General features: G+C 29.2%; 1 protein-coding gene across 1 annotated transcript in view; it reads right to left on the bottom strand.

Annotated features, from left to right (window-relative positions):
* The window catches only part of LOC107440160 (uncharacterized), a 136653-nt gene that overhangs the window by 7171 nt on the left and 101731 nt on the right, over nt 1-27751 (bottom strand). The window contains exons 3-4 of the mRNA XM_016053000.3: nt 25155-25290; nt 23287-23420 (exon numbers count right to left, since the gene is read on the bottom strand). Of these exons, the coding sequence (XP_015908486.1) occupies nt 23287-23420; nt 25155-25290 (270 nt within the window). The remainder of the gene's footprint in view (nt 1-23286; nt 23421-25154; nt 25291-27751) is intronic.

Below are 27751 nucleotides of genomic sequence, written 5' to 3'. Positions count from 1 at the left end.
CACTATTCAAGACAGGTGGTCAAGTTACAGTTCCTTCGAATTCTTCAATAAATAGAATCTCTTTCTGGTAAATGAGATGAACTGAAACAGGTATTCAACTTCCGTCAAATTGATGGGTTTCACTGTAGTAAAAAGTGAAAACGTTTTTTAACGGTTCTGCCAGTAAAAAACCGTGTTTAACACGCAGTTTTCACCTCATAGCTAAACTGGTTTTTCCCTGTTATTAGAAAAGAAAAAATTGTATTGGGGAGAAACATTCTTCCAATTTTGGCGCATTGTCTAAACCACCAGTGAGTCAATCAAATGCTGAACTAAAATAATTCATTTGACTACATTCTATACATTCAACTTTAATTAATTCTTTAATCAACTGTTTTTATAGCTTTTAAATCTCCGCCTTCTTTAATTGACCGATCAATCAGTGATTGTTTGAAAATTTTTTTGTCATTTTTGCTTTAAAACTTATTTTGCGATCTCCAATATCCATATAATTTTTTTTTTCTTCTAAAAAAGGTTACGGAAACAACAAAAAGGAAACCAATATGGATCATCATGTAAGTAACAAATTTATTGTCAGTTGATAAACAACTTGAAAAAAAAACAAATAAGCTTAAACATAATTAATATACACATTTATTACATTTTAAGTTATAAGGCAAATTGGCACGGTGAAAGGACTGTTAGAAATTACAAGTTTACTCAGAATTTTTTATGAATATGAATAAAATTATTTTTAAATATTCACATCTGATTAATATATTTTTATGAAATGTCTTAGTATCATTTTACATTAGGATATTTCATTTTCGCGTAAGAACAGATATTTACAAAATAATTTTGGAGAATCAGCTGATTCCATACGTCATGTGGAGGGCGAAACGAACGAATTTACAAGTACAAAAGGGCAACTATATACTTTTTTGAAATGTCTTAGTATCATTTTACATTAAGATATTTCGTTTTCGCTCAAGGGTATACATTTACAAAATAATTTTGGAGAATATGCTGATTCCATACGTCATGTGGAGGGCGAAACGAACGAATTTACAAGTACAAAAGGGCAACTATATACTTTTTTAAAATGTCTTAGTATCATTTTACATTAAGATATTTCGTTTTCGCGCAAGGACGTTCGTTTTACAAAATAATTTTGGAGAATATGCTGATTCCATATGTCATGTGGAGGGCGAAACGAACGAATTTACAAGTACAAAAGGGCAACTATAATAATATGTAACAATACATTTTATTATATTTGTATCAGCAACGTGTAATCAAAATATGGCTAAAGTGTGGATATTCTTGCACTTAAGCAGTTTCTATTAGGAGAAATATTCTATCAATTGAAGAAATTGATTATTGTGAGCGGCTTGTGATCCTTGCAGGGGATTTTAATGAGAATTTCTCGTTACCTGAAGCTGAAACATTATTAACCTAAGACAAATTTGGATTGGAAATGATAAATGGTAGGAATGATCCAACAACCAAAGCGGTTACTACCATTGAAGCAGTTTTTGCAAGAAATATTGAAAAAATTGAACTCAAGCATTTCGTATCTTACTTTAGTTATCATAATCTCATTGTAAATGTTATAGATTTGGATATTTCTCCATTCGAAAATGATAATTAAAAGATGTGATCAATTGTGAATTGTAAGCATTGTTAGTAAAGTTTGTCTTAAAGGAACAATATGATTTCACTAAAAATCAATTTCCACCCCTTCCTATTTTCATTTCCACATTACGAGGTTTCACTTCTTCCGCGAGGAGAGACTCCACGCACTATTTTTTTTTCCCAGCGCAGGAAGTAAAACAGATTTTATATATTGCCTCTATGATACATATTTTTCACCTTTATAAGATAAACATCACTTACTATTTTATAATAAATCAGCATTATTATTTTTTTTTTGCTTTAATTATATATTTTGTTGCAGGAATTTATAACAAAATTTATATTTTGTTTTTCAATTTAATTGCGGTATAGCAAAAAGAAATGTTGAATTAAGCTCGTTTAAATGAAATATTTTTTTAATCATTTCTCCTTCCCACCATTAGCGATGAACAATTGTTAAAAGCTTAAGAACTTTGTACTTAAAAACTTCGAAATCTTATATTTAAACTTATGAAAATTGAATAAAATGAAATGCAATATACCATAGAAGTAATTGGAATGCCCAGACAAGGACATTATTATTTATACAACAGTTTATTTTGATGGAAATAGAATACTTATATATTTCTTTTATTATAAGACAGATAAAGAATGTCAGATAATAATTTATTCTAAAGGGAAATAATTCAGTTTTTTTCAGTTTTTTAATATTTTTATCTTTATTTAATGCTCTTTAACTATAAATGCATATTTATAAATCAAATAAAATAAGCAAATTGTTCAGTTATTAAAATAACCAGGAAAACTAAGCAATATTTCTTATTTTAGTTACGAACTCATTATAGCAAAACTGAGTTTTAAGTTTTCTGTTGATTTTTAGCAGACATATTAGAATGTTTAAGCAACAAAATTTTCTTTAATAAAGGGCTAGACAGGGTTTTTTGAATTACTTTGTTTATTTTGAAATTTTGCGAGAAACAGATGACGTTTTCTTGTATATAGAGTTAACTAAATGGTAATTATTCCTTAATGACGTAAAAGTAATAATATAATGTATACGTAAATTTTAGATATACTATGAGTGTGTGAAACTTTTTCATTTTATTTTAAAATAAAATTGCTCTTGTAATTTTTAACTGCTTAAGCTGAAAGAAATAGTAAATGATTTTTATTCAACATTAATTTTTTATTGTAATTTTTATAAGTACCCTGTCCCATTAAATGTATCTTTTGAACTTTAATGTGGAAGGAAATTTTTTGAGAATTATAATTTATGTTTCAAAGAGTTTTTAAAAATCTTTTATAGACAAGGTGTTCTGTAATCTATGTTATTAATATATATTCTACTATCCTAAAATATTAGGTTAATACACATTAAGAATTGTTAATTGATATTTAATTGACTGAAACACAGTAGCTGTGACGAAAGCTTGTTAATCATAATTGAGGAAAGCGGTGCTAAACTAACAGACATATGGAAATTTCCCGATGAATTTTTTTCTAATTATATATGCTAAATTTCACTCTGCTTTCCATGGAAATCAGACAGTCTTCCATATTTTAAATCCTGCTTTAATTAGTTGCTATATATTTCATTAACGTTGTTACTTAATAAATAAGAATTTTGTTTTCTTTCTCATTTAAAAATGATCTGTGATCCGTAATATTTAAAAATATATGCGAGGATTTCAAAACAAAAATACAATTTGATGCTAGAAACACCTTGCAGGCAATTTTGATCTTTTCTTTTTCATCCATTTTTAATGTTTTTGAGATACATGTGAGGTTAAAATTTCTTATTTTTTGACTTTTTTCAAAAATGTCTCGAAATATACTGTATCAAAATTCAAAGTTTGTATGGTGAATAGTAAAATTATGAAAAACAGCCAATAAAGAGTCTTTCCCACCTCATATCAAACATTCATTTCTGAAATTTCATGCGTCCATTTTTAAATTTGTAAAACTTAGAAAAAAATGTCGCAATAGCTTACATTAATTATTTTTTCTTAATTTCCAATTAGCTGCACAGTCGGTCTTGCCGATGATTACGATATTAAAATAAAGCAGACCTAGTGCGTTCTCCAGTGGTGGTATCCACTCTTTCAGGACCACCACAATGGGTGAGATACCGTTGGTCATGTTAATTTGGACGTCTAGTTTCTGCCACACTAGATGGCAGCACCGAGACTCTATTTGGATGCTAAAGTGCACTAGGAATTTAATTTTGCCGGAAATGCCAAGAGCCAATAAGGCACTCCAGGGATCTTTTACATGCCGCATAATGCGACATGGCCGCCGAGGAATTTCTGCATCCCGAAAATCCAGGGTCTGGGCCGGGGATCGAACCCGCAGACTTGGGCTCAGAAGGCCGACGACAAACCAACTGCGCCACCCAGCCACTTATACTAATTATAAAGTATATTAGATTCCCTGGCTAAAGTAGCTCGTTTGGACTTTTACTAGATTAAAAAAATTCGCAATTGCAACTGAAATCCTGTGCACGCAGATTGTAAACAGTTATTTTTATTACAATCCTGAACAAAAAATAATTAGTAGTAAACAGTTATTGGCGTGTAAACCAAAATACAAATTTATTGTGTAATAAACTATATTTACGCAAATTGAAAAAGCCGAATTAAGACATGGATAAGGAACATCACTCTAATTAATGGAATCTCATCTAAACTCTAGGGGACACAACTGATGTTTTCTTATCTCTAAAACTTTCAGATGAATTTTTTTTTCGTGAACCGAATCAAGTACTGTCACTTACCACAGTAGTACGAATTGTGAGTGGAGTTAAGATGACTCAATACCATGGGAGAAACCCTACATCAAAAATTCTGCTTCACATCTGTAATTAATTTGAAATTTAAAGTATAGAAAAAATTAGTTCAGGTAAAACTAGATTAAGCCTTAAAGTTTAAAAAAAAATTCAAAATTTCTGCTGAAAAAATTTAAAAAATATTGAAATGAAAACCAATTATAGGAAGGGAACTTCCCCATTGGCTATTTTAAGTTATTCTCTCATAATTCGTTTTCATTTGTATGTTTTGAAAAGTTCTTTTAAGTATTTTAAACTTCGTGTATTTGCCAGAATAACTTTAGATTTGAAATTACTTATGAAGGTAAAAGAGAATTTGTGATGAAAAGTTTTTCTCGCGGTATAGCGTCCTCGTAAATTAGCTGATAAGGAAATATTCAGCAATTTGTCAAAATTGCACGTGGCTTGCATGTTTTGTACAACATTTGTGAATTTGATTGCAATGCGCGTATGGTTGTTGAGGAAAACTTTGTCACCCCAATTACGTATTGCGAATTCAATCTTTGGCTTATTGAGGAATTATAAATTGTGCATGGCTATAAATTGTGATTACATCTAATTAACAGAGTTCAGTCTTTAAAATATATGAAACATACCTTTTAACATCACAAGGGACAGAATAAAACTTCAAATAGCTTGAAAATAGATGGACTAATATAATTCAATCTCTAAAATAGATGGAACTTTGCATTTCAAAATTTTATCTTATTTTTTTTGTTTATTTTTGCATGACTTGCTCTCTAACGAACGAATAATCTGTAATACCATATTACACTATTTCGATATATTATATGCAAACATATTCGTTTTAACTCAGAATTGGAGCATTTGGCATCTATCATAGTTTTCCATCTCACTCTCTTTGTGGCCAAATATTTTTTCTCTCTCCGTGTCTTTCCTATTGTTTTAATTTCCTTCACAATCGTCCTGCGCCAAGTATTTTAGGTCTTCCTCTTTTTCTATTGCCTGGGGGTTCCAATCAAAAACTGCTTTCACTTTAAATTTTTCATGTTTACTTAAAAGATGACCAAACCATTTCCATTTACTTTTGTTTTAATCAATTCATCAAGATCAATTGGTTTCTGTTTTGCTTTTGAAAAATGATTTCTGCATTACAAATTTTATGGAATCACCTGATACGCAATATTCTTTAAAAAGAATGTTGAAACAGTTGTTAATAAATACTTGAAGTTTTTTCGTGTTATTTTTATTACAGTGATATTTCTCAGATGAATATAGTAGGACAGACTTAACATTAATATTGAAAATTCTAGTTTTTGTTGAATTTGTTATGTTTATCTCATTATATTATCAGTACATTATAATTAAAAAAATTTTAATCTCTGAAAATTTTCACGTATTGTATTACCAACAACATTCATTCATTAAAAAAATAAGTTAATTCGGCATGACATTAATTTCTTATGAGGGTCAAATTATCCATATTATCTGTTTTAGGTAAATCCAAAATAATGGTTTTCTAGGTTTAAGGGTCATGATGCACTTTGTATTTGATAATGTCTTATTCAAATATTTGTCTATATTAATGTAAAATTTATATTCAACAATGAGAATGGCTTTTATGAGAATAGCGTTAACAATAGGAATAGCGAAATATTTGTTACTACCACTATTAAAAATAATTTAATATGAAAATTATGATTTTTAACATGTTGCTTATGGTCACTCACATGTTGCTTATGGCCGCTAATAATATATAAATCATTAAAAAAAAACTACGACGAATACAAAAATAATTTTAAATGTAAATTCGAATGTAATTTTAGTTTAGGAATATGTTAAAGTTTGCCCCTATCACTTGAAAATTTTTCTAAAAATTTTAATTAAGCATGAAAAAACAGTATTTTGAAAGGAAAGTAAACTTTTATTCGGTATCATGAATGTAAACATAAATTTGAAGCAAGTCTAATACTTTTTGAAATGAAGTCACTAAAAATCAATACGAATTAGAATAAAAATCATTCCATGCAAACAGTCACTTAATATTTATGCAAATAAAATATGCAAATATCTTCTTTCTGTTTTTAAGCTAATCTCAATACCTATTTGATTTGTTTCTCATTTTTTTCTTATTTTTTTTTAGCTTTAATTCAAACAAAAGCAATCCGTTGAAGTCACAATTCCTTATACATAATTGATACAAGACATTACGGGAAAAAAAACTGTATTTATACTCGTGTAAAAGAAATAATGGATTTTTCGTCCTCCAAGAGTTTGTTTCATTATTGAGTTAACGATGGAGAAATTTCAAAGAATTGAGATATGCTTTGAAGAAACTCCAAATTTTCGAAAGAAACGTAATACTTTTAGCCGTACTAGAGACTCGAGATAATTGGAAAACCCAGAATATTATATATTCTTCAGATAAGAATTTATTCTAATACTAATGGAACATTTAAATTATCTTTATTGTAGATATGCTTCAAGCATGCTAAATCTTTTTGCCATAAAAAATAATTCAAACTTTAATCACAAGTAACGGCAGAGACTATAGAAAAGGTATTTTTATTTTTATTTGAAAAGGTTTAACAAAAAGAAACTCTCCATCATTATTTCAAGTTTTTCTGTTCTTTAAATATTTTAGACTTATTTTATGATGTATTTTATGAGGATGAAAGTCGAATTATTTTTTCTTAAGTTCAGAAAACAACAAAATATTTTGTCCGTAACTAGATCGAAAAAGTATTAGATTGTTTTGTAATTACTGTAAGTAGTAGTTATATTGCTTTGTACAATTTACTTTGAACAAGTGGCAACACTTACTTTGAAATACTTATTTTTAAGGTTGACATAAGCATTAAATGTGGAAATAAGTTTCACTTTCTCTTCATGATGTATAATTCGCGATCGCAACGCTCGAGTACGCCCTCTATCGGGAGCCTGTAAATATCAGACATTAATTTATCACGTTTTCATTTAGTTCCATCAAAATCATCGGCCATGACGGACGCCATTTTCTTAACAGCAAATAAAAATCAAAATTTCCCTAAGGAACAGCTGAAGAAGTTGAAAAAACTAACCCGAACATGCTAAACATTGAAGCAGAACGCGCCAAGCATTTGAAGAACAATTTCTCAATAATTTTTACCTTTCTATTACCAACAAAATAACTTACAATTTCATGATCACTTGCTGTTACAGATGTGTATATTACGGTAAAATAATTTTTTCTGTCTTCAATTCATTACAAATTAAAATGAAGTCAACATTGCTTTCGTCATTCCAATAAAGAAATGTGAATTCAGAACGTCAAGAACTGCAATAGTTATAGAATTCTTCTTTGTTATAGAACAGTATATATTTCTGTATCTATATAATTCGGAAAACAACAATAAAGAATCAACCAAATTACTTGAAATAGTGTCATTTGTGCTGATGATTAATAAATTTTTTATCGTTTTCTTGGTAAGTATTTCTTAGTTTTGAAAGAATAGATAATTTCAACTAGAATTCAGCTGTTCTGTTTTTAAGCTACATATTCAAATTCATATCGAGATCTTACAATTATAAAATTTTGATGTGTGGTATGTTATCTAAAAGTAATAAAGGGATAATCTATGCACATATTATTTGAAAATAAAACTTTCAAACGAAGAACATTTCATTTGGAACTCTACGGATTTATAAAGAAGGTAAGTGTTATGATTTTTATAATAAAAAATTAGCTTGTAAAACTTTTTTTTCTTATTTGATGATAGTTCTCTACAGAATGGTTTCTTACGTCTGATTAAGAACTATAAGAATAATAAGAAAAGAAACTATATGAAAGTTTTTATTTCAATGTAAAGAATTCTTAAAATCGTTTTTTATCCTAAGAATTCTTTATTTTCCGTTTTATAGTTTATAATTTTTTGATAAAAATTGTTGTCAAAATACTTTTTTTGAAAACATAAATGGTATAACATTATGTGTTTATGTATACTTCTTGCATATTCTAATGTTTCAAGTAATATGATTCAGAAAAGTATGAATAAAAATTCGGTACTTATGTATTAACGCCACAGCAGCTACAGATTTGGCTGTTTTTAAGTGCCGCCAATCTACACCTAAAATTTTTGTGACAAATCATAAAACGAAACACTTTATTTAAAATCAAAGTAGTTTATCGGATTTCGGTGGACAATGGGCAAAATATTTCGCTCCAGAAAAAATAAAATTGCATCTTGTTCTATTTTTGGCAAATCGCAAAGACGCATTTTCGTAGCACTAAAAAATGGTAACAAAAATCAAAGAGCAAATCACTTTGGAATTCTTCTGATTTATAAAGCAGGTAAGTGTTAATTTTTATAAAATAAAAAATTTTACTTTTAAATAGTTTTTTTCTTGATGATAGTTTTCTGTAGAATGGTTTTCTTCTTCCGATTATGAGTCAAAAAAGAAAAAATATTGAAGTTGTTTATTTTAATATAAGGAACTTTTAGAATTGTTTATTTATTTTTTTTTTTGTATCGTAAGCCTTCTTTACTTTACGTTTTTCAGTTTCTAAATAATGATTTTTATTAAAACTTAAAATACTTGTCNTTACATAAAATTATGAGGCTTATGTATACATTTTGCTTATTTTAATGTTTGAAGTAATATGATTCTTAAAACTATGGAATGTAAAATTTTAAATAGGCCTTTCAGGTTATATCATTAAATTTAGTAAAACTATTTCTCAGGCATTAGGTTTTAACTCTAATAAGAAGATACATATTTTTTTCTGTTCATTTACAGATATTTTTCAGGTGTGTTTTGGATGTTCCTTCTTTTAAAAAAAAAAGAGATACCATCTAGTTTTCGGTTGTATAAGGAAGGATATCAAACATTTTTCTTTTTTAATATTTAATAAGCCAAATTAAAGAAGGAACGTTACAATGCTACACGCTACATTAAAGACGTCTCCAGAGTAACCGAATGACGGTTCATATAGAAATCGCAGGTATGCATCTCATACAGCAACGCCCCCTATAGTTCGTTGCGATCGCGAATAGTTTTATCGTTCAAAGTGAGCTTGGTTTTTAATGTCGCTGTCTCTTAAAGAAGACCTATGTTCAAAGCAAAAAAAGTGAAATTTTTTTTCGATCATTTTGAAATTTGTAAAAAATATTGATACCTTAATGGAAGAATGTGCAATTCTTTAGAAAAAAATATAATTAGATTTCAAATTATATCCAAAAATATGGATTTTAATTTTTGATAATTAAAAAGTTCTTAGCGAGTGAATTTTAATTTTTTTAACTCAATTTTTACTCAAATTGCTTATGGGTATTTAAATAAATTAAAGTGCTTATGGTTGCCGTATTAAAACACAACGCACCAAGATANTTTTTTTTTTTTTTTTTTTTTTTTTTTTTTTTTTGTCATCAGAAATTTTTTCCAAAAACACGCATCAATTGTGTTTGCTCATTTATTTAAAAAAAAATTGCTCTAATGAGTTAATCAAATGCATTTGAAATTAAGCAGGACACTTCGAAGAGTATCTAATTTTCAAAAAAAAAAAAAAAAAAAAAAAAAAAAAAAAAAAAAAAAAAANAAAGAAACACGAAAACAGAAACTGGTGCGCAAGGAATTTTTTGAAGTTCGGAGTTTCCATTACGAAAAAAAAAGTAAGTATGTCAACAAGAACTCCATATTGATGTATGAAGGGCTTCTGCAAGTTTATAGTTTTATATCTAAGTAAAGAAAAATACAGTTTAAACACGGTATGTTGTTTGAATGTGACTTTTTTTTAAATATTGTAAAAGCCAAATAATGGTTTTTTGAAGGACCTTTCTCATTCTGAACGTCCTGTGTCCCCTTAAATATCATATTAATATTGTGTAAATAAAATGTATATAGTTTTCATTATTCTATTATCTTTTTATTTAATTATTGGATAAGTTAAACAGAGTGACATACTTGTAACCCGGAAGTGGTAAATGCGTATTTTCTACTCTAGATGTAAAAAAAAAGTTTTCCATCAGGTAAAGAGGCCATCCAGAAAACTGCAATTATAGCGCCATTTGGTTTATTCCATGTCAAATACATGATTTTCCTTTAAATAAATGCTGTGCAAACTATGCAAAAACTGATATACAGAATATTGGAAAGTTTAGATTACTGTTTTATATATATAGATGACATTTTAATAGCTTCCTCTTCTATCGAAGAATGTCCAGTGACCCTTCAAAAAGTATTTGAACGTTTACGAAAATATAACAAATTGTCCACTTACTTATCTGTACTTTCGTTTTCAACAAAGTAAAGTGCTTGGGACTCTAAGTTAATAAAAAGGGCATATCTTCTTTACCCGGAAAAATTGAATTTTTTACCCGAATTCATTCTATGGAAAATTTTCTCAAACCAAATAATGTAACTGAATCTCGCAAATGTCTTGGAGTACTTAATTTTTATTGTTGGTTTATACACAGAGAAGCTTAGAAATCATTACTTAAATATTATGCAATATTAAGAAATAAAAGACAGTGAAGCTCTATTGATTTGGACAACTGAAACGAATGAAGCATTTGAGAATTTAAAGAAATCATTGAAAGATGTTACGCACTTAGCTCATCAATAAACAATAATTGATTTTATGACTGATTCCTCGAATTTGGTTATATGAGCTTAAACTCAAATTCCAATTCAGGATTTTAAACCTAAATAGGTTTCTTTTCAAGAAAAATCAGTCCAACTGATCAGAAATGTATAAACGTGAACTTTTGTCAATCTTTGCTGCTATTAAATATTTTCACTCTACCTTAGAGAGAATTATCTGATTTTATGAATTTTACGGATCCCAAACCACTCATGATTTTACTCAAAACTTTTATAAGGTATTTCCAAGGCAAATTAATCAAATAAATCTTATAGTCCAATTTTCATACACGGCATGAGTTGCTCAGATAAATATTGTGCCGATGCACTTTCTCGCATTCAGAATCCTTATACAAAAAATTATTTAAATATTGCTGTTATAGCTAATGCTCAAACAAATGATCGTAAATTAAAAGAGCTGTTGGATTCTAATACCAGCTTAAAGTTTCGAAAGCTTCTAGTACCAGGCCAAATAACCTATCTTTATTGTGATACTTTAAGAAATCTTATTCGCTCTTACATATCAAAAGTTCAAAGACTTTCAGTATTTCACTTTGTGCATGACTGGCTGATCCTGTTGTTAAAGCAACAGTAAGATCAGTATGTCAACGATTTATTTGCTCTAACGGGAAAAAAACATAGCCAAATTTATAAAAAAGTTGCAATCCATGTCAAAAGACTAAAACAACTCGTCATATACACAACACCTTATGAATTTAAAGTACCTAATGAATATTTCAATCATATAAATATCAATTGATAAGACCTATGCCGTCATCAAATGGTTTTACTCTCTGTCTAATATGAATAGATCGCTTCTCTAGGTGTTCAGAAGTTATTCCAATAGTTGATACAAGACCAGAAAAAATTTCGAAAGCTTTATATAATGGCTAAATATCCAGGTACAGAGTGCCTAAAACAGTCACTACTGAGCGCCGCAGCCAGTTTTGAAGTGATTTATTTAACTCTCTAGCAATATTGTTTAGAATTCATGTAACACGTACAACAGCCTATCGTGCACAAGATAATGATGTAATAGAACGATGTCATTGTACTTTAAAGAGTCTGTGAAGAGTCTTAAAGAGTTGTTCCTTCAGAGTCTCTAAAAAGTTGAGTCAATGAACTGCCTATGCAGGGACAAATTAAAATGCTTAACTGCTGAAATGATTTATGGTGAAAATTTACAATAGTCAGGATAATTTTTCACAAAAATAAAAGCAAATTTCTGAAAATGATTTTGAAATCAAACTGAAGTAACATAAACAGCTATTGAGACCAATATCAACACCAAGCCAGCCTACTTTTGTATTTCAAGATTTAAAGACTTGTTTTCATGTATTTCTCAGAATGGATTCTGAGAAAATATCCTTAACAGCTCCATATTCTGGTTATCACAAAATTGTTCAGCGCAACGACAAAATATTCGTAATTCTGGTAAAATATAATCAAGTTAAAGTCAGCATTGATAGAGTAAAGCCAGCGTATGTCATAAAAGAGGATTCAAGAAATTCTGCCACAGAAGATCAAACTGACACTTCATTTGAAATTAGGATGCCTGAGCAAGCGTAAATGGAAAAAGATTTTATGCATTTCCAGAAACTCTCATTTACTGATCCTGTAGTTCCTGTAAAAACTAGATCTGGATCATATATACAGTTTCCATTTTAATACAAACATTATATAAAAAGAAATTTCGAGGATGAACTTGCGACACTTATTTCGAGATTATTAGTTTTAACGCATGAGAATTAAATGTAGAAATAAAGTTTTACTTCACTTAATAATATATAATAAAGCCGTTCGAAGTAGACTTGGTTGTTAATGTCTGTGTATCTTACATATATTACTCAATGAAATGTATATCATTTTCATTATCGTATTATCTTATTATTTAATTATCTCAGCATTTAAACAGTGCTACTAGCTGCTGTAAGAAGTAAGCATATATACCTGCTGGAATTGCTGTAAGTAGTAATCGACTTAATTATTTAAATGGCGACTGATTTATGAAAAAAAATCAATGCAAGGAGTAATTGCCTTCGTTCCAATGAATCTTAGTTGAGAAACAAAGTAAGCCAATTTATCTGTTAATTTGTTTTGGATTAACTGCACGTATTAAAAACATCTTTATGGCTTTTGGCAGTTCTATAAGTAGTAAGCACATAAGAAATATTACCTTAATCGTTAGATTGGAATGTTGTTGTAGTATTAAAATTATTAATCTTTTAGAATGCGTCAGATTTGATATAAAAATAGCGCACATTTCACTATTGGATTGTGTTGGATAATTAGATTCATTTAAATTATTAGATTTGTTCCTTTAGATTATTGCAAATTTAAGGCTAGACGTATATATATATTGCTATGTTAGAGTATGATTAAGTATGCTGTAAGAAATCCAGATTAAATTATAGTAAAAAGTACTGGCTCCCTGTAAAAATTCATTTTCATCAAATAAATTTATAATGTAATTTTTACAGTTTTATTTTTTCAGTTAGCGTGATTTCACAATAAATATTACTGTAAAAATTACTGTATATCAGATTTTTTGTTCCGTAAAGGTTTTTGGTAAAAATGGCTAAAAATTTGTTGATTCAATTTAAATGTTTACAGCACAGTAATGAATTAATTAAAATTTTTTAAAGAGTTGTAATTATATTTATTCGTTAAATTGCTAGATTTAAAATGAGAAGTAATCTTATTCATCCGGTAGATTTTTCAAAATCAAAGTTAAGTAGCATTCATATGCCACGGTAATTTATTAAAATAACTGGATACTTCTGCAATATCAGATTAATTCAAATTATTTTATGAATAAATGCTTACTTCGATATTTATTTTAATGCATATCAGCTAGGTACTTTTTACGAAGACTCAGGAGTGCAGGAAAGAAAAGATCAAAATCTCAAGACAATGATCAAAAATGAAGTAAAAAGTAGATAGAGATAGTAATGATCTTTTTTATTAAAATATATTACTTCAGAATAAATTTAAATTAAGCCAACATCTTGAGTTTTGCTATAGAATAAACATAACAATAATTATTTGGTAATCTATCTCGGTTTTGTATTTCTTAAATTAAGAAGGGATAGTAATGATAACTTTCCTAACATTTTGTGACACAGAAATACAATTTAAATAAACATTTGAGCTTCAAAAATGTATAAAAAAATATTTCGTAAGAGAAATCTTCCGAACTCTAAATGCAAGAACTTGCATAGCCCTCCTTTGAACTTGAGCATAATCTATGCTTGTATATTACAATGTCAGCTTGATCCAATCGATAGGATCTAATTGGACAGGTTAGATCCAATTGATCGAATGAATTTTGATATCAAATTAACATATATAGGGTTCGGCAGTATTACCTCCCGTATTTGTAGAGGACGCTGTGTGATTTGAGTTGAATGTATGGTGATGAAGGTGATATCAATCGTTAGTGGTAGATGTGCCATTTTCATTATTTGAAAATACATGGCGAGGTAAGCATCTTGTGTTTCTGCTGAGAAGTATTTTCAAAATAGTGGTTCAGAGATTACTATTCTAACCGTCTATCACAGTCGTTTGGGTCATGGGAACATAATTCTATTTTGAATAGAAAATATTCAAGTTTGTGTTATAAACTTCAGAGCAACAGATTTTGACCTGAAAAGAAAATAATCTGGTCTAAATTCTGAAATGGAGACAGCATTCTACCGGAAATGATAATGGCGGTTTATGCACAACTTCCGGAAAAGGGTTCATCAATGTGTCAGCAATAGAGGATGCCATTTATCGGATATGATTCTTTTAAGAAAAAGTAATGTAAAATGGCGCACTAATTGTTGCTAAATAAAAAAATTATTTTTCTGCATCATTCTTCCTTTAAAAAAGTCTGCGTTTTTTAGCTTTTTGCCGAGCCGTACACAATTAATTGAATATTTATAACAAACTAATAGCAAAGGTTTTATGAGATATTAAAAAGAATCCAAAAACATTTGGAAGGAACCTGAATTTTCTCCAGTTCACATTAATATTAGTTGACATGAACAGTAAAAATGGCAAAATATGCCATTTATTCAATTTTTTTTTAAACCTAAATTATGTTATGAATAAAAAAAATAAAGTGATGAAAACAAATGTTTTTATTTTATTAGTTATAACACAAGTGGAGTAATGAAATGAAGCGTTTCAGAAAAAAAGGAGCTTTGCTTTATCAGATAGTCAAAGATGACAAAGATAAAACAGAATATAAAAGAATGAGTAAAAAGATTCAACCAGCTATAAAAGAAAGGAAGCATAATGGCCTTTCAAAACTAAAACAGCAAAAATTTTCTTCTATAATTCTAAATTTGTAGTTTCTTTCTTCTTTCTCTCTATTATTTTTATCGTTTCCTTGTTTTTGATTCGATTCTGAACTTTTTTCCCCTTCGTAAGTAGACATTTTCACTCATCTATTCTTTTAGAGTTCATTTTCCTCTCATTGACATTTTGTCTGACAACCTGATGAAGTGAAGCTCAGTTTTTCTGTGACGCGCAGTTGCATATTCATATGTATGATGCCTTTAAAAGTGTTATAAAATATTTTTTGTCAAATTTATCAAATAGAATTATGGTACCTCATTTCTGAAATCAAGTTTTTAAAGTATGCATCAGCAATGTTATTATAAAAATAACTTTGTTCACATATGATATCATATAGTTACCATACCGTTCGAAAGAACAAAACAAAATGCTAAGTAGAAGTATTAAAATGTAAGAACTCATGGGCAAGAGCTGAGATTTGAGATCATTATCCAGTCCTCACATTTACGTTTATTATAATATAGTTTGATTATTTTTAAATTACACTCCCACTTTTTGTTATCAAAATGAAATTATCAGATAAAAAAATGGTAAAACGGGATTGCAATGATATTTTTGGAAATTAATAAGCTGATCTTGGAAGATTTCAATCACGTTTCCTTAGCTATTTCCGTTAAGGTTTTAATAGATTTTACATACACTAGATATTTATTAAGATATTAGAAGTTACATATTAGATTTTTTAGTCAATCAAATATTAATTTTTTACTTTTAGTGGGAAATTTTTAGTGTTTTTACAAAAAAATCTATAAATATATATTGAGTATTTATTACTGTATATAATAAAAACACTTAATATATATTAAATGTATAGCAAGTGTAACTATTGTGCATTCATAAAAATCTGTTAAAATATTTTTTCATTGTTCATATATTTTTCCCTTTAGAAAGGGAAAACAAAAATGTATACACTGAGCACTTTACGAAAATGCACACACTGATTGCTTTATAAAAAGCTTCATAAAAAGTGCAATTAAATATCTCTGGTTTGAAGTTTTAATTTTTATGAATACCTGATTAAAAAAATATATATCAGAATACTACATACGGGAATTTAAAAAGATTTTAACTTACACGTTGTTAAAAGCCTAAAAACTAGTTTTAAGATTATAGATGCGTTCTATTAGAATTTTTGTGAAAGAAGAAAAAATAAAGTCTAAACAAACAAATGCAAAATTAAACAATGAGGAAAAAATTAACCTTCAATAGAAACTCAGAAATAAATAGAGTAACTTAACAAAAACGATAGAAATCAAAGTTTATTATTTAAAACATTGCATTATTTTTAAGTAAATAAACTAGAACATAAAGTGTTTAAATGTAGTAATTTATTTTTTTTAAGAATCTAGTTTCTTATGAAAAGGATTTCCTTGTATATATTTCTTTTAACTAAAAGCAGTTTTACTCGTTATTTAAGGAAAATCATTATAAAGAATTTTGTTTATAAAAGAACTTTGTTTATAAAAGAATTTTAAAATTGTATTGCCATGAATATTTTAGGCAAAATAAATTTAAAAAAAATTAGAAAAAAGATTTTTATGGCAGCGTTAACACATTTTTACTAAATTTCTTAACTAGACTTGTTTTTCGTCATTAAAAACAAAACTCCTTTTCAAAAGAAAAAAAAAACACTTTTCTTTCCGAATTGAGTTCTTTTCATATTAAAAAGATTTTTTAAAATTATAATAAAGCAGCTCGACGAGACTGAAGATGCTTCAAATGCAATTTGCATAACTGTATTAGTTTAATGGAAATCAATGCATGTGCAAACTTTTTGGAAAGATAAAAAGATTTTGCTATGCACGCAAAATAAGACTAGGCACGTGATGCAAGTAATTCCTGTTTGCATTTTAAATTATTCGAACTTTAATTTTTTAAATCATAACTTCTTCTCTTCGTCTTTCAAAAGAATACGCATTGTTGTGTGTTTAGTAAATTTGTAGAGGTATTTTGCTTATACACTGGTGTGTAAAACTTATGCAACAAGTGCGTTTTTTGTCATAACTCTACAAGAAATCATCCGACTGTCATGAAATTTTAATAAGATGTATATTATTTTGTACTTAAGCGATGGTAAAAGAATAATGGCACAGAAATGAATATAAAGCTTAAAGTAGGGTGTGGAACAAAAAAAGGCTTTTTTTTGACATATAGTGGCTTTACACATGATTGCCTGAAGAAGCGTAAGTACAACTGGCAGATGTTCCCTATTATGGGATATGCCCTCCCCTTACTGTAATTGTTGCTTGGCATCGTCTCTCCATGCTAAGCACCAGATTATCCAGGAGTTCTTGGGGTAAATGTCTCCATTCCTCCTTTAACGCATCTTTCAGATGATGGGTGTTACCAGGAGGATACTGTCGTGTCGCAAGACGTCTCCCTAATGCATCCCACGCATGCTCTATGGGATTTAGATGTGGAGAGTAAGCTGGCCAATCCATTTGTGTGATATCTTCACTTTCCAGTAGCTCTTGAGCATTAGCAGTAGGGTGTGGCCGGGCATTGTCATCCATAAAAATGAAGTCTGGTCCAATGGCCCCTCGGAACAGACGCACATGGGGTAGGATTACCTCATTGCAGTAGCGGTCTCCAGTTACAGAACCTCGGTCGAAGATCTGAAGCTCAGTCCGCCCGTTCAACATAATGCCACCCCAGACGACAACTCCAGGACCACCGTAACGATCTCTTTCCGCGATGTTATTGGGATGAAATCGAGCTCCAACCTCTCTCCAGATCAACTGACGTTGAGAATCGCTTGTAGCACTAAAACGACTCTCATCTGTGAAGAGGACGCGACTCCATTGATGAGGTGTCCAGGTTTCGTGTTCTCTGCACCACTCTAAACGGTGCCGCCGATGGCTAACTTTTAAAGGTATGCAGCGTTCAGGACGTCTAGCAAATAAGCCACCTTTGTGGAGGCGTCTGGCCACTGTAAATCTTGATACTTGTCGTCCTGTGGCTGTGCACAGTTGCTGAGATATGGCGCTTGGTGACTGAAAACGGTTTCTTTTCTCCTGGAGGACAATGTAACGGTCATCTCTTGGTGTTGTTTTCCTTGGACGGGAGCACCAACCTTCCGAACAGCTGTACTAGTAGTTTTAAAGGCACTACAAGCACGAGAAACAACACTTTTGTTGATCCCGATTTCTTCGGCGACAGTGGTCACACTACGCCCCTCCTCAAGCTTCACAATCATTCTTCCTCGAGTAAAGTCGTCTAAATGATTTCTTGAAGACATGTTTCACAAAACAAATCACTTGCACTTGCAGCGAATGTCTTTAACTACGGTGCTCTTCATCCTTTTATCACAGCTTTGAAAGGCGCGCGCCGACCCAGAAGGTTTACGTACACTTACATCACATACGACGTTTTATTTCCAAAATTTGCATACAAATAACCTTTCTACTGAATTACGTGCATATTATACTGCAATTTCATGGCTATTTTATACTTTGTAGGGGAGCTGTGGCCGAAAAACCACTCGTTGCTTAAGTTTTGAACACCAGTGTATATATATATATATATATAAATATATATATTCATAATATTGCATTTTTTAAACTATGTAAGCATGGATACATGCATATATACATATATATAAAAGCCTTTAACGAATCTTTTGATATTAAATCTGTAAAATATTTTCGCTTCTTTACTTCCCAGGAAGTCCTCAATCATAATATAAGATTCCGTTCCTATAATAAAGATCTTGCAACTGATTATTATTAAAAAAAAACTCCCATCGGGTGGTACGATAGTGTGACGTCAATGACGAGTACCTCTTAAGTTTTCCCACCTTATAGCATAATAATTATATAACTAAGGATCATGCACCATTTCTTTGTAAAAAATCTCTACTATAAGAGTGCTTGAGACTTGAGTGGATTTCCAAATCTTCGAAATGGACTGATAACTGTATAAATGAAGAATTCACGCGAGCTATGTAGAGCTAAATTTTCCCAAGCATCAAGCAGAACCATTTTTATTATTCGTTTTTATATGTCAACTAAAATGCAAAGTTCCAACTATATCAGCATTTTTCTTGAAGTAAAAGGTAGCAAATGTATATAAATTTAAACTTTAAGTTAGATAAAATATAGTTTTCCGAATAATTTATTAAAAATTTTTTGTTCTCACTATATTTTCTACTTTTGGCATGAATAGCCCTCCCCGTGGTGATTTTTTTAAATCTCTCCGAGCAAGTTTTTGAAATCTCACCAAACTAGGTTTCCGGTCGATATTTCGGGGTATTTTAATAAATAAATTGTTTAAGCAAATTTACTTGTTAATTGTTAAATATTTAAATAAATTATTTAATTGTTAATTGTTTAAATAAATTATTTAATTGTTAATTGTATAAATAAATTATTTAATTGTTAGTTGTTTAAATAAATGTTTTATTTGTTAACTGTTTAAATAAATTATTTAATTGTTAATTGCTTAAAAAAAATTGTTAATGTTTTTTTGAATAATTATTTTTTTTTAATAATCAAAAAAGCAACGTTTATCCCAGTAATAATCGCAAACTTGGCGAAATTTCAAAAAGTCGCCAAGAGTGGGCAATTCTAGGATTTTACCCTACTTTTTAATCAAAGTTTCAGATATGTATTTAAAATAGGAAATAACTAGATCGTATATAGATGAAACTATGGATATATGAAACAATGATATGAAAACAAATTTAAATGAGCAAAATCTCGCTTTAAACACTTTTATACCTACAAAATCATTGCAATGCAGACAATTTTTCTATCAATCTAACCAAACAAATTACAATTTTCAAAAAAAAAAAAATTTAAAAAAATACTTCTTCAACTCATTTTGTTTAAAATAAAGTAGATTATTATTATTTAAAAAAATGATGAGGTCTCCCGGTGATTTCAAAGATGCTCCCACTTAAATTTGCATATCTATATTAGTGAAATGAAAATCAATGCTTAGGCAATCTATTTAAAGCGTTAGAAACATACCATCGTGCACGCAAGTGAATTGCAAACACGTGAAGACATTCGTGTTTGCCTGGCGTATGTTTGTGTTTTATTTTAAATACATTTCTCTTTTGTTTGTTCTTTCGAAAAATAATATTTGTTTGACAAAAATGTCTTCTTTTGAGAAAAGCATTTTACGGTAATCAATTTTAAAATTGAAAAAAAATATTTATTATGTATATAGTATAGATTGTTTAAGCCTTAAGATGCTTTATTTCAACGACTGTTTCACTGATTTATTTCGATGATTTATTTAAGACGATTTATTTATTATTATTATTTATTTATTGTTTTTTGCGCTAGTCGAAAGTATCTTGTTAGCAAAAAATAATTAATCAGTCTGATGCTTTGTAATTTTGGTTTGAAATGTATATACTTTATATAGGTACATAGAATTTTATAATTTTCATAATTTTTCATTCAAACCGTTTATTTTTTTTTCTCTTAAAAACGTTTGTTCAAATATGTGACAATTTTGATTCTTTTATATAATTATATGTACAGTGCGCAAAAAAATAAGCAAGACACTCAGAATAACTTAGGATCTAATGATTGAATCTTCACGTTCTATTACTTATCTTAATCATTCGAGCAGGTGACCTCAAATATGCTAATTATTTATGTTAATTATAAATAACATAGCAGACGATATGTTACGTTACGAAATTAGACACAAAAACGCACATGTTTCAAACGCACATGTTCATTTCATATTTGCTACACACTTGTTCATTACGCACATGTTCATTTCATATTTGCTACACTGTTAAAAATTTCTCGGAAAAAATGGTTAAAAAACAATTTATTGAATGATTATTTTACCATATTTAATCAAAATAGTCAGATCACCATAAATTAAATGGTAATCAGACTGTTAAGTTTGAGAAAAACTGTTTATTGACTGAGTTCACCTAATACGGTTTAACAACCAGAATCTTATCTCACCAATTAGAACCACCTAATGAAACTACTTAGTTCTATGCAACGGCGTACATATCATAGCCGAGTGGGATTATCTGTCAATCTCATGACCGGCAGAACTGGAGTTCGAGTCCTAGTGGTGACACCACAATATTTCTCCAATTTCCTTCACCACATGGAGAATTTCCAGTGTCCGACACTCTTTAATTACCATTACCTTACGAAAAACCGAGCTCCTATGCCTAGTTAGATAATTATTTTTTTTTACGTTTTTGAAAAATGCTAGTTGTAAATGGTTAAAAAATCGCATAGTTTTATATTCATCGTTTTATAACCATAGTTTTGGTAAATAGTTTCAAAACCATAAAGGAAAAAAATGTTCTTTACCGTAAACTTTACGGTTAATCGGATGAACAGACAGCTGCCAGTTATTTTACCATAATTTAGAATAAAAATTTTAACAGTGTACCAATTTACCATAAGTAATCAAACTCAGTTCAATGAACTCCAATTGTCTGCGCTGGACTAATGGCAATAATTACCCCTACCAAATTAAGATTTTGGTGGATCAGAAATTAAACGTTAAAAAACTGAGCGAAAATAAAAATTCAGTAGAAATTGAATCAAACAAATTTAACTATATAACGTCAATAGAAATTATACGTAACCGCGCGTTTCGCAATTTTAAATCTGTATGGAAACTTCTCGATATACAACTATTTTTTTTAAATAAAATTTCAAATTACAAAAAAACAAGGAGAAAAAATTGGATACGAGACGCATTCTTTTTAATTTGATTTTTCATTAATTGATATCTTTAAGATTTTATCGAATCCAATGTGAATTTTGAAAGTTTTAATAAATGACCATACGTTTTGTCTTCTATTACCGATGAAATTTCTTCGGAAATCTCCATTTTTTTTTAAATCTCGACTCTTGTTATAACTTTCAGTTAGTTTTTTCACAAATTAAAATACGTTATTTTTTTAAATCAACCGATTTCAAGATTGTTTGTGCAGCCCGGGTTCTTATTTAGCACATTGTTTATGGTGCTAATTAGTAGAATGTAATTGATTGAAGAAAATTTTATGACAATATCAAAATGCTTGTTTGCATTTTTCCTTTTCAAGTTTTCTTTTCTTTTATTAGCTGTCGAGCCGATTCTCAGCTTACGACTATTAATGTTCAACTCCCTAGCCTTGCATTTTGAATCCAACACGAGAACTCAGGGATCAACAATTGGGAAACAATTAGTCTTTGGGGTTGATTTTTCGATATAACTAACCCATATTTGGATTACATGGAGAGGAAAACACGAAAAACTAGCATGATTACCCCGAATGCAAGGGAATACTAACACATTATCTGTCTACCACTGAGGATATTTTATGCCAGCACTGTAGTCGGTGCAAGCCGGAGCAAAATTTGTACCAACCAGCCGACGCTGGTATTCGAACCTGGATCACCTCATTAGGAGGAAAACCCACCTGAGGTACAGCGTATCTCCTCTTTAAGATGAAACTATTTATTTCCTTTCTTAGTAATATTATTTTGTTTATTTATTGAAGCATTATTATTTAAGAAATGTTTCCTAACAATTCATAATCTTAAAATCGTCATAACATTTTGCATATTTTCTCGTCAATGCATGAAAATCAAGCATTCTGTAGAACACCTAATCAGTGCATGGAATGTCAGACGTTTTAAGACAAAGTTCGAAATATTAGAATTCTTATATACTTTGTCTAATTGATGCTCAGAATGACACATATTTTAAGGCAATTTATAAAATAAAAGAACTATTATACATAGAATCTTTGTATAGAATTCCTGTTAATTCTTATGTATTTGTCACTTTATGAAATGCTTGTGTGTTTTTGTTTGTCATTTTATAAAACGTCTAGACAATATGTAAAATGTACGCCATTGCATAATTTTTTTGACAATTATAGTTATTTATAGAGCACTTAATTTCATTCAATGTGATTAGCCACTATACAAAAACAAAACACATACCAGCTCATCGTTGATATACCATCTAAGTGTAGCTGCAGGTTTTGATTTAGACGATGTGCAATTTACAAAAACAGTGTCTCCTATTCTATATTTTGGCACTCCTCCAGTTATCTTTGGTCCTTCTGTTGGGAGAACTGTAAATGCAATTTTTTTCTTAAATTATTTTGCTAAGTTTGTTTACTGAGAATAAAAAATTATATATAATGCATCACAATTTTTGAATAACGGGGACCCAGTACATTATATGGTTCAATCTTGAAAAAAAAATTTTTTACGAACTCTGTTCATGGGTTTTCTTTTGTTAAATGTTAAAAAAGGGACGAATTCAAACATTATTCTGAGAGTATTAATGATCATGTAAAATGGATTATTATGAATTATTAACCAACCAACAAACTTTGTGATAAAACATTTTATTGCTGTATTTTTATTAGTATAATCAACCTGATATTTTTTTATACTAAGGCAAGACTAGCACACATTTTATTTAAGTAAAAAAAAAACTAGTAGGTTTTCACCGAATGTAAGTCTATGTAATTTATCAAAATTTACAATTGTCAGTTTGTTCTTATATGGAAATAATAGCAGTTATTACATAAACAGTAATAATAAGTATACTAGTTGAAAATTATTAGGTCTTCAGTTATTTTGTTTTTTTTATGATTTAGAGGGAAAAAAAGGGGATAAAATAGCATTTCCGATTCCATTATGAAGAATGCAAATATCTGGCTAACATGGTGTTGAAAATGTAGCCGACAATTCCAAATGAATGATAAAATGAAGGATAAAAGAGAGGATGGAAATTTACCTAAGACTATGGCTTCACAAAACGCATTAAGCGGGCGAAATCAGCAAAAATCTCGAGCAGATCATATCGGAAAACGACTGCAAAAGATAACTTGGTAACTACTCATTGTTTTATTTAATAAATTATTCCAAGAGTTGCTAAAAATGGCATCTGCTAATTCCATAGACTGCGTGAAAACTATTAAAACATAGACGACGTAAAACCTTCTCGGGTGAATTCGAGGATATATGTTTTGCTTCTTGTGTTTGCCCAGGAGACAATAATCCGAGTTACAAGATCCACGCTTTTCTCAATATTTATCCCCGCAACGTGATTTTCTACTCCATTTTCTATGGTAAGTTTCCATGCTTTTGATGCTATTTATCACCCTTGTGAATTTAACTATCGGATTCAGGAAGCAATGCAGTCACTTCAAAAAACTACAGTCATTTGAAGAAATGCAGTCACTTCAAAAAGCGACAGTCATTTAAAGAAATGCAGTCACTTCAAAAAGCGACAGTCATTTGAAGAAATGCAGTCACTTCAAAAAGCGACTGTCACTTGGAACAATACAGTCATTTCAAGAAGCGACAGTCATTTGAATCAATGCCGACATTAAAAAAGGACAGTCAATTTAAGCCATTCAGCCACTTCAAAAAGTGACAGTCATATGAAGCAATTCAGTCACTTCACAAAGCGACTGCTTATTGAAGCAATACAGTCACTTAAAAAAGACACTTTTTCCAACTGTGACATTTTTACGTCAAACGTTTCATTAATATTGTCTCCAAATTTGTACTTACACAAGAATTATAAATCTCCTGTAGTTGACTACAAGATGCATGAAGCATTTTACTACCTACATAATAGTTCGGTGCTTTTCATAAAAACAAACTGTTGAAAAAATTGAAAATGCTTCTTTTTACTATATTATCCCAAACTTCTCAATTTTAAAAAATGAGTTTTAGATTTTAAAAAAAACCTTTGGAGCAAAGAATATAAAAAAATGGTTTAATTATCTGTTTACATAAAGCAATAATTACAATATTAATTTATAAAGAAATAGGGTTTGAAATCGTACCAAATACTGTCATTCTCTTCTCTGCAGCAACAGTTTGGAATTCTGGTGCTTCAGCTGAAACCTCGCAACGGTACATTCCACCACTGTTGAGATCAACATGTCGCAAATAAACAGATTGGCTTCCAGATTTGGATAGCTGAAACAGGCATAAGGTTCGAACAGTGTATAAAAGTCTAAAAAATATTAAATTGGAAATAATTTTACATTGTTTGAGCTACAAAGTGCCGAAAAAAAACGAACCACACTAAATAACTTTCGATCTTATGATCGGATGTTCATGTTCGGGGACTTATTCTCAATGGTTCGAGGGGGTGAACTCAAATATGCTAATTAATTAGTGCAGCCTATATTTTAAGTTGCGAAATCGGACACAAAAACATACTTTCTCTGAATGAACATACCTTTTGGTCGACGGATACCAACCTATACGTATTTCTAACCCCCAAAATATAAGGGGAACCCCGAATCTGGAAAATTTGGTCCCAATAGTGTGATCAGGAGAACGGTACAAAGTCTGTACCCCTTAATGTTACTTTTACTTTTTGCGTATTTCGCCATACCTCGAGAATTTTTTAAGTGAATTGAAAAATTTTTGAACACAATTATTAAATTCGTTTAGCCAAAGATAATTTCATACAAGAAATAACTGTTAGCAAATATTTATTACCTTATATAATAATAGTCGAAAGCATTTTGAATTGTAAATTTTGCATTTTTTACGCCATGTCAAATTATGTAATTTTACATGACAATATGCAAAATTTAAACGAGATCGGTTGAATATTTCCCGAAAAATCGAATTTTAAATATACGACTTCTTTAATGAATTTTGCTTTACCTTGTTAGTACACCACATCTTACAATTATTAATATTACAAAGAGCTTTTTTTTTCTCTATTCTACCAATTTTAAAAAAGGCATTAATAATATTTAATTTATATTATAATAATTTTTTTTCAATTAATCCGAATACTGACCTTATATAAGTTAAAATTTAAACAGTTACTCAATACGAATTGAAATGTAGCATTTTAAAAGTCCTTTCAACACATTTTTACCGAAGTACGTTGATTTCACTTTATGTATGACCCGTTATTGCAAACTGCATTGCACATGCATTGTTCTTTAAATGAGCTTAGAAATAATACCTTATTAGAATTTTAGTCACTAAACTTAATTATAAGCATTTTGACATAGATTTTATCATTATTTTTTCAATTTTTAGAAAACGAAAAGTAAAGAAAATTCCCATGTTTTAATTAGTTTTTTTTTCATTTATTTTGAAATTACGAGGATTATTCAAAAATATTCACGAAAACATTCTTAGCAAAAAACCTCAGTTATTCACATGAATATCGTCGATCCATCTAAAATATATTTCTGTAAGCTGAATGACAAGTAAAATGGAATTTTCTATTTTAAAAATAGAAATATAAAATCTTGAATAGCATAAAAAAATTTTATAATGCAACTCGAATGATAAAATCAAATGTATAAATTTAGAAATAAATTTCTAATTTCTGCATAGTTCAAGTTGTTTTATGCATTAGTGAAATTTTTAATGCTTTAAGTTGGTTCTTTAAAAATCATTTTTTTAAAATTAATTATTCTTTTTTTTAGTTTTGATAGGAATTAAATTACTGTTTTAACTGAGAGCGTATTATTTTTAAACTTATATACAAGAATAGTTTTTATTCAAAGTAATTACTATGTTCTTCAAAAACATATTATTTCAAAAAATATGTACTTAGATGAAGAAAAATGAAATATATTAACCAGATTCTATTTTTACAGTGTATGAAGAATCTTCATTTATTCCGCAAAAAGAAAATAATGCTTAAGAAAATATACAATCTAACAAAGTAAACATATTTTGCTTTTCTCCGGGGCATTTGATTTTTGCTTTATTATCCAAGAATGAAAATAAAGTTTGTTTGACAATATAGAACAAACTTTCTCTGGATGAATTGTTAAAGCTCCAAATCTTGAGAATAGAAGAATAGAAAGAAGTATTACTTTGTATAAAGCTAATTGTTATGGCAAAGATGAAAGTAAACTCATTTTTATTTCTCTGAGTAATTACAATATATAAAACTTAAATTTATTTAGCAGAAATAATATCTTATGTAAATATTTATAAGCATTTAATGGAAAACTATAAAAGTGCAGATTTTTTTTTATATTTTTGTTTATATTATGATTCATTTCGTAAGAAAAATATAGATTATTCTGTATGTTATGATGTATATGTTGTATATTGTAAGAAATTCCGGTTGTAAAAAATTCAATTCAATTATTGTAAGAAATTCAACTTACTATAAATAGATCCAGAAAACTGTGCGCATCATCCGTAATATCTATTTTACCGTAAATCAATTTTCACCGTTCAATTTTATACCTTAATTTCCCAGTGACATTTAATTAATTATAGTGATTCTGTCATTTAATTGTAAACTTTACCTTCAATTTACGGTATATCACATTTTTGTTCGGTTCAACTTCACCGTAAAAAGCATGTTTTACAGTAAAAAACACTAGTAGCTTATGTGCCTTTACTCTTTACCCTAATTTGATTCAGTTTTACATTTAATTTAATT

Source organism: Parasteatoda tepidariorum, chromosome 5 (assembly GCF_043381705.1).
Source record: "Parasteatoda tepidariorum isolate YZ-2023 chromosome 5, CAS_Ptep_4.0, whole genome shotgun sequence".
Lineage (NCBI taxonomy): Eukaryota > Metazoa > Arthropoda > Arachnida > Araneae > Theridiidae > Parasteatoda > Parasteatoda tepidariorum.
This window is presented reverse-complemented; position numbering and strand designations above follow the sequence as displayed.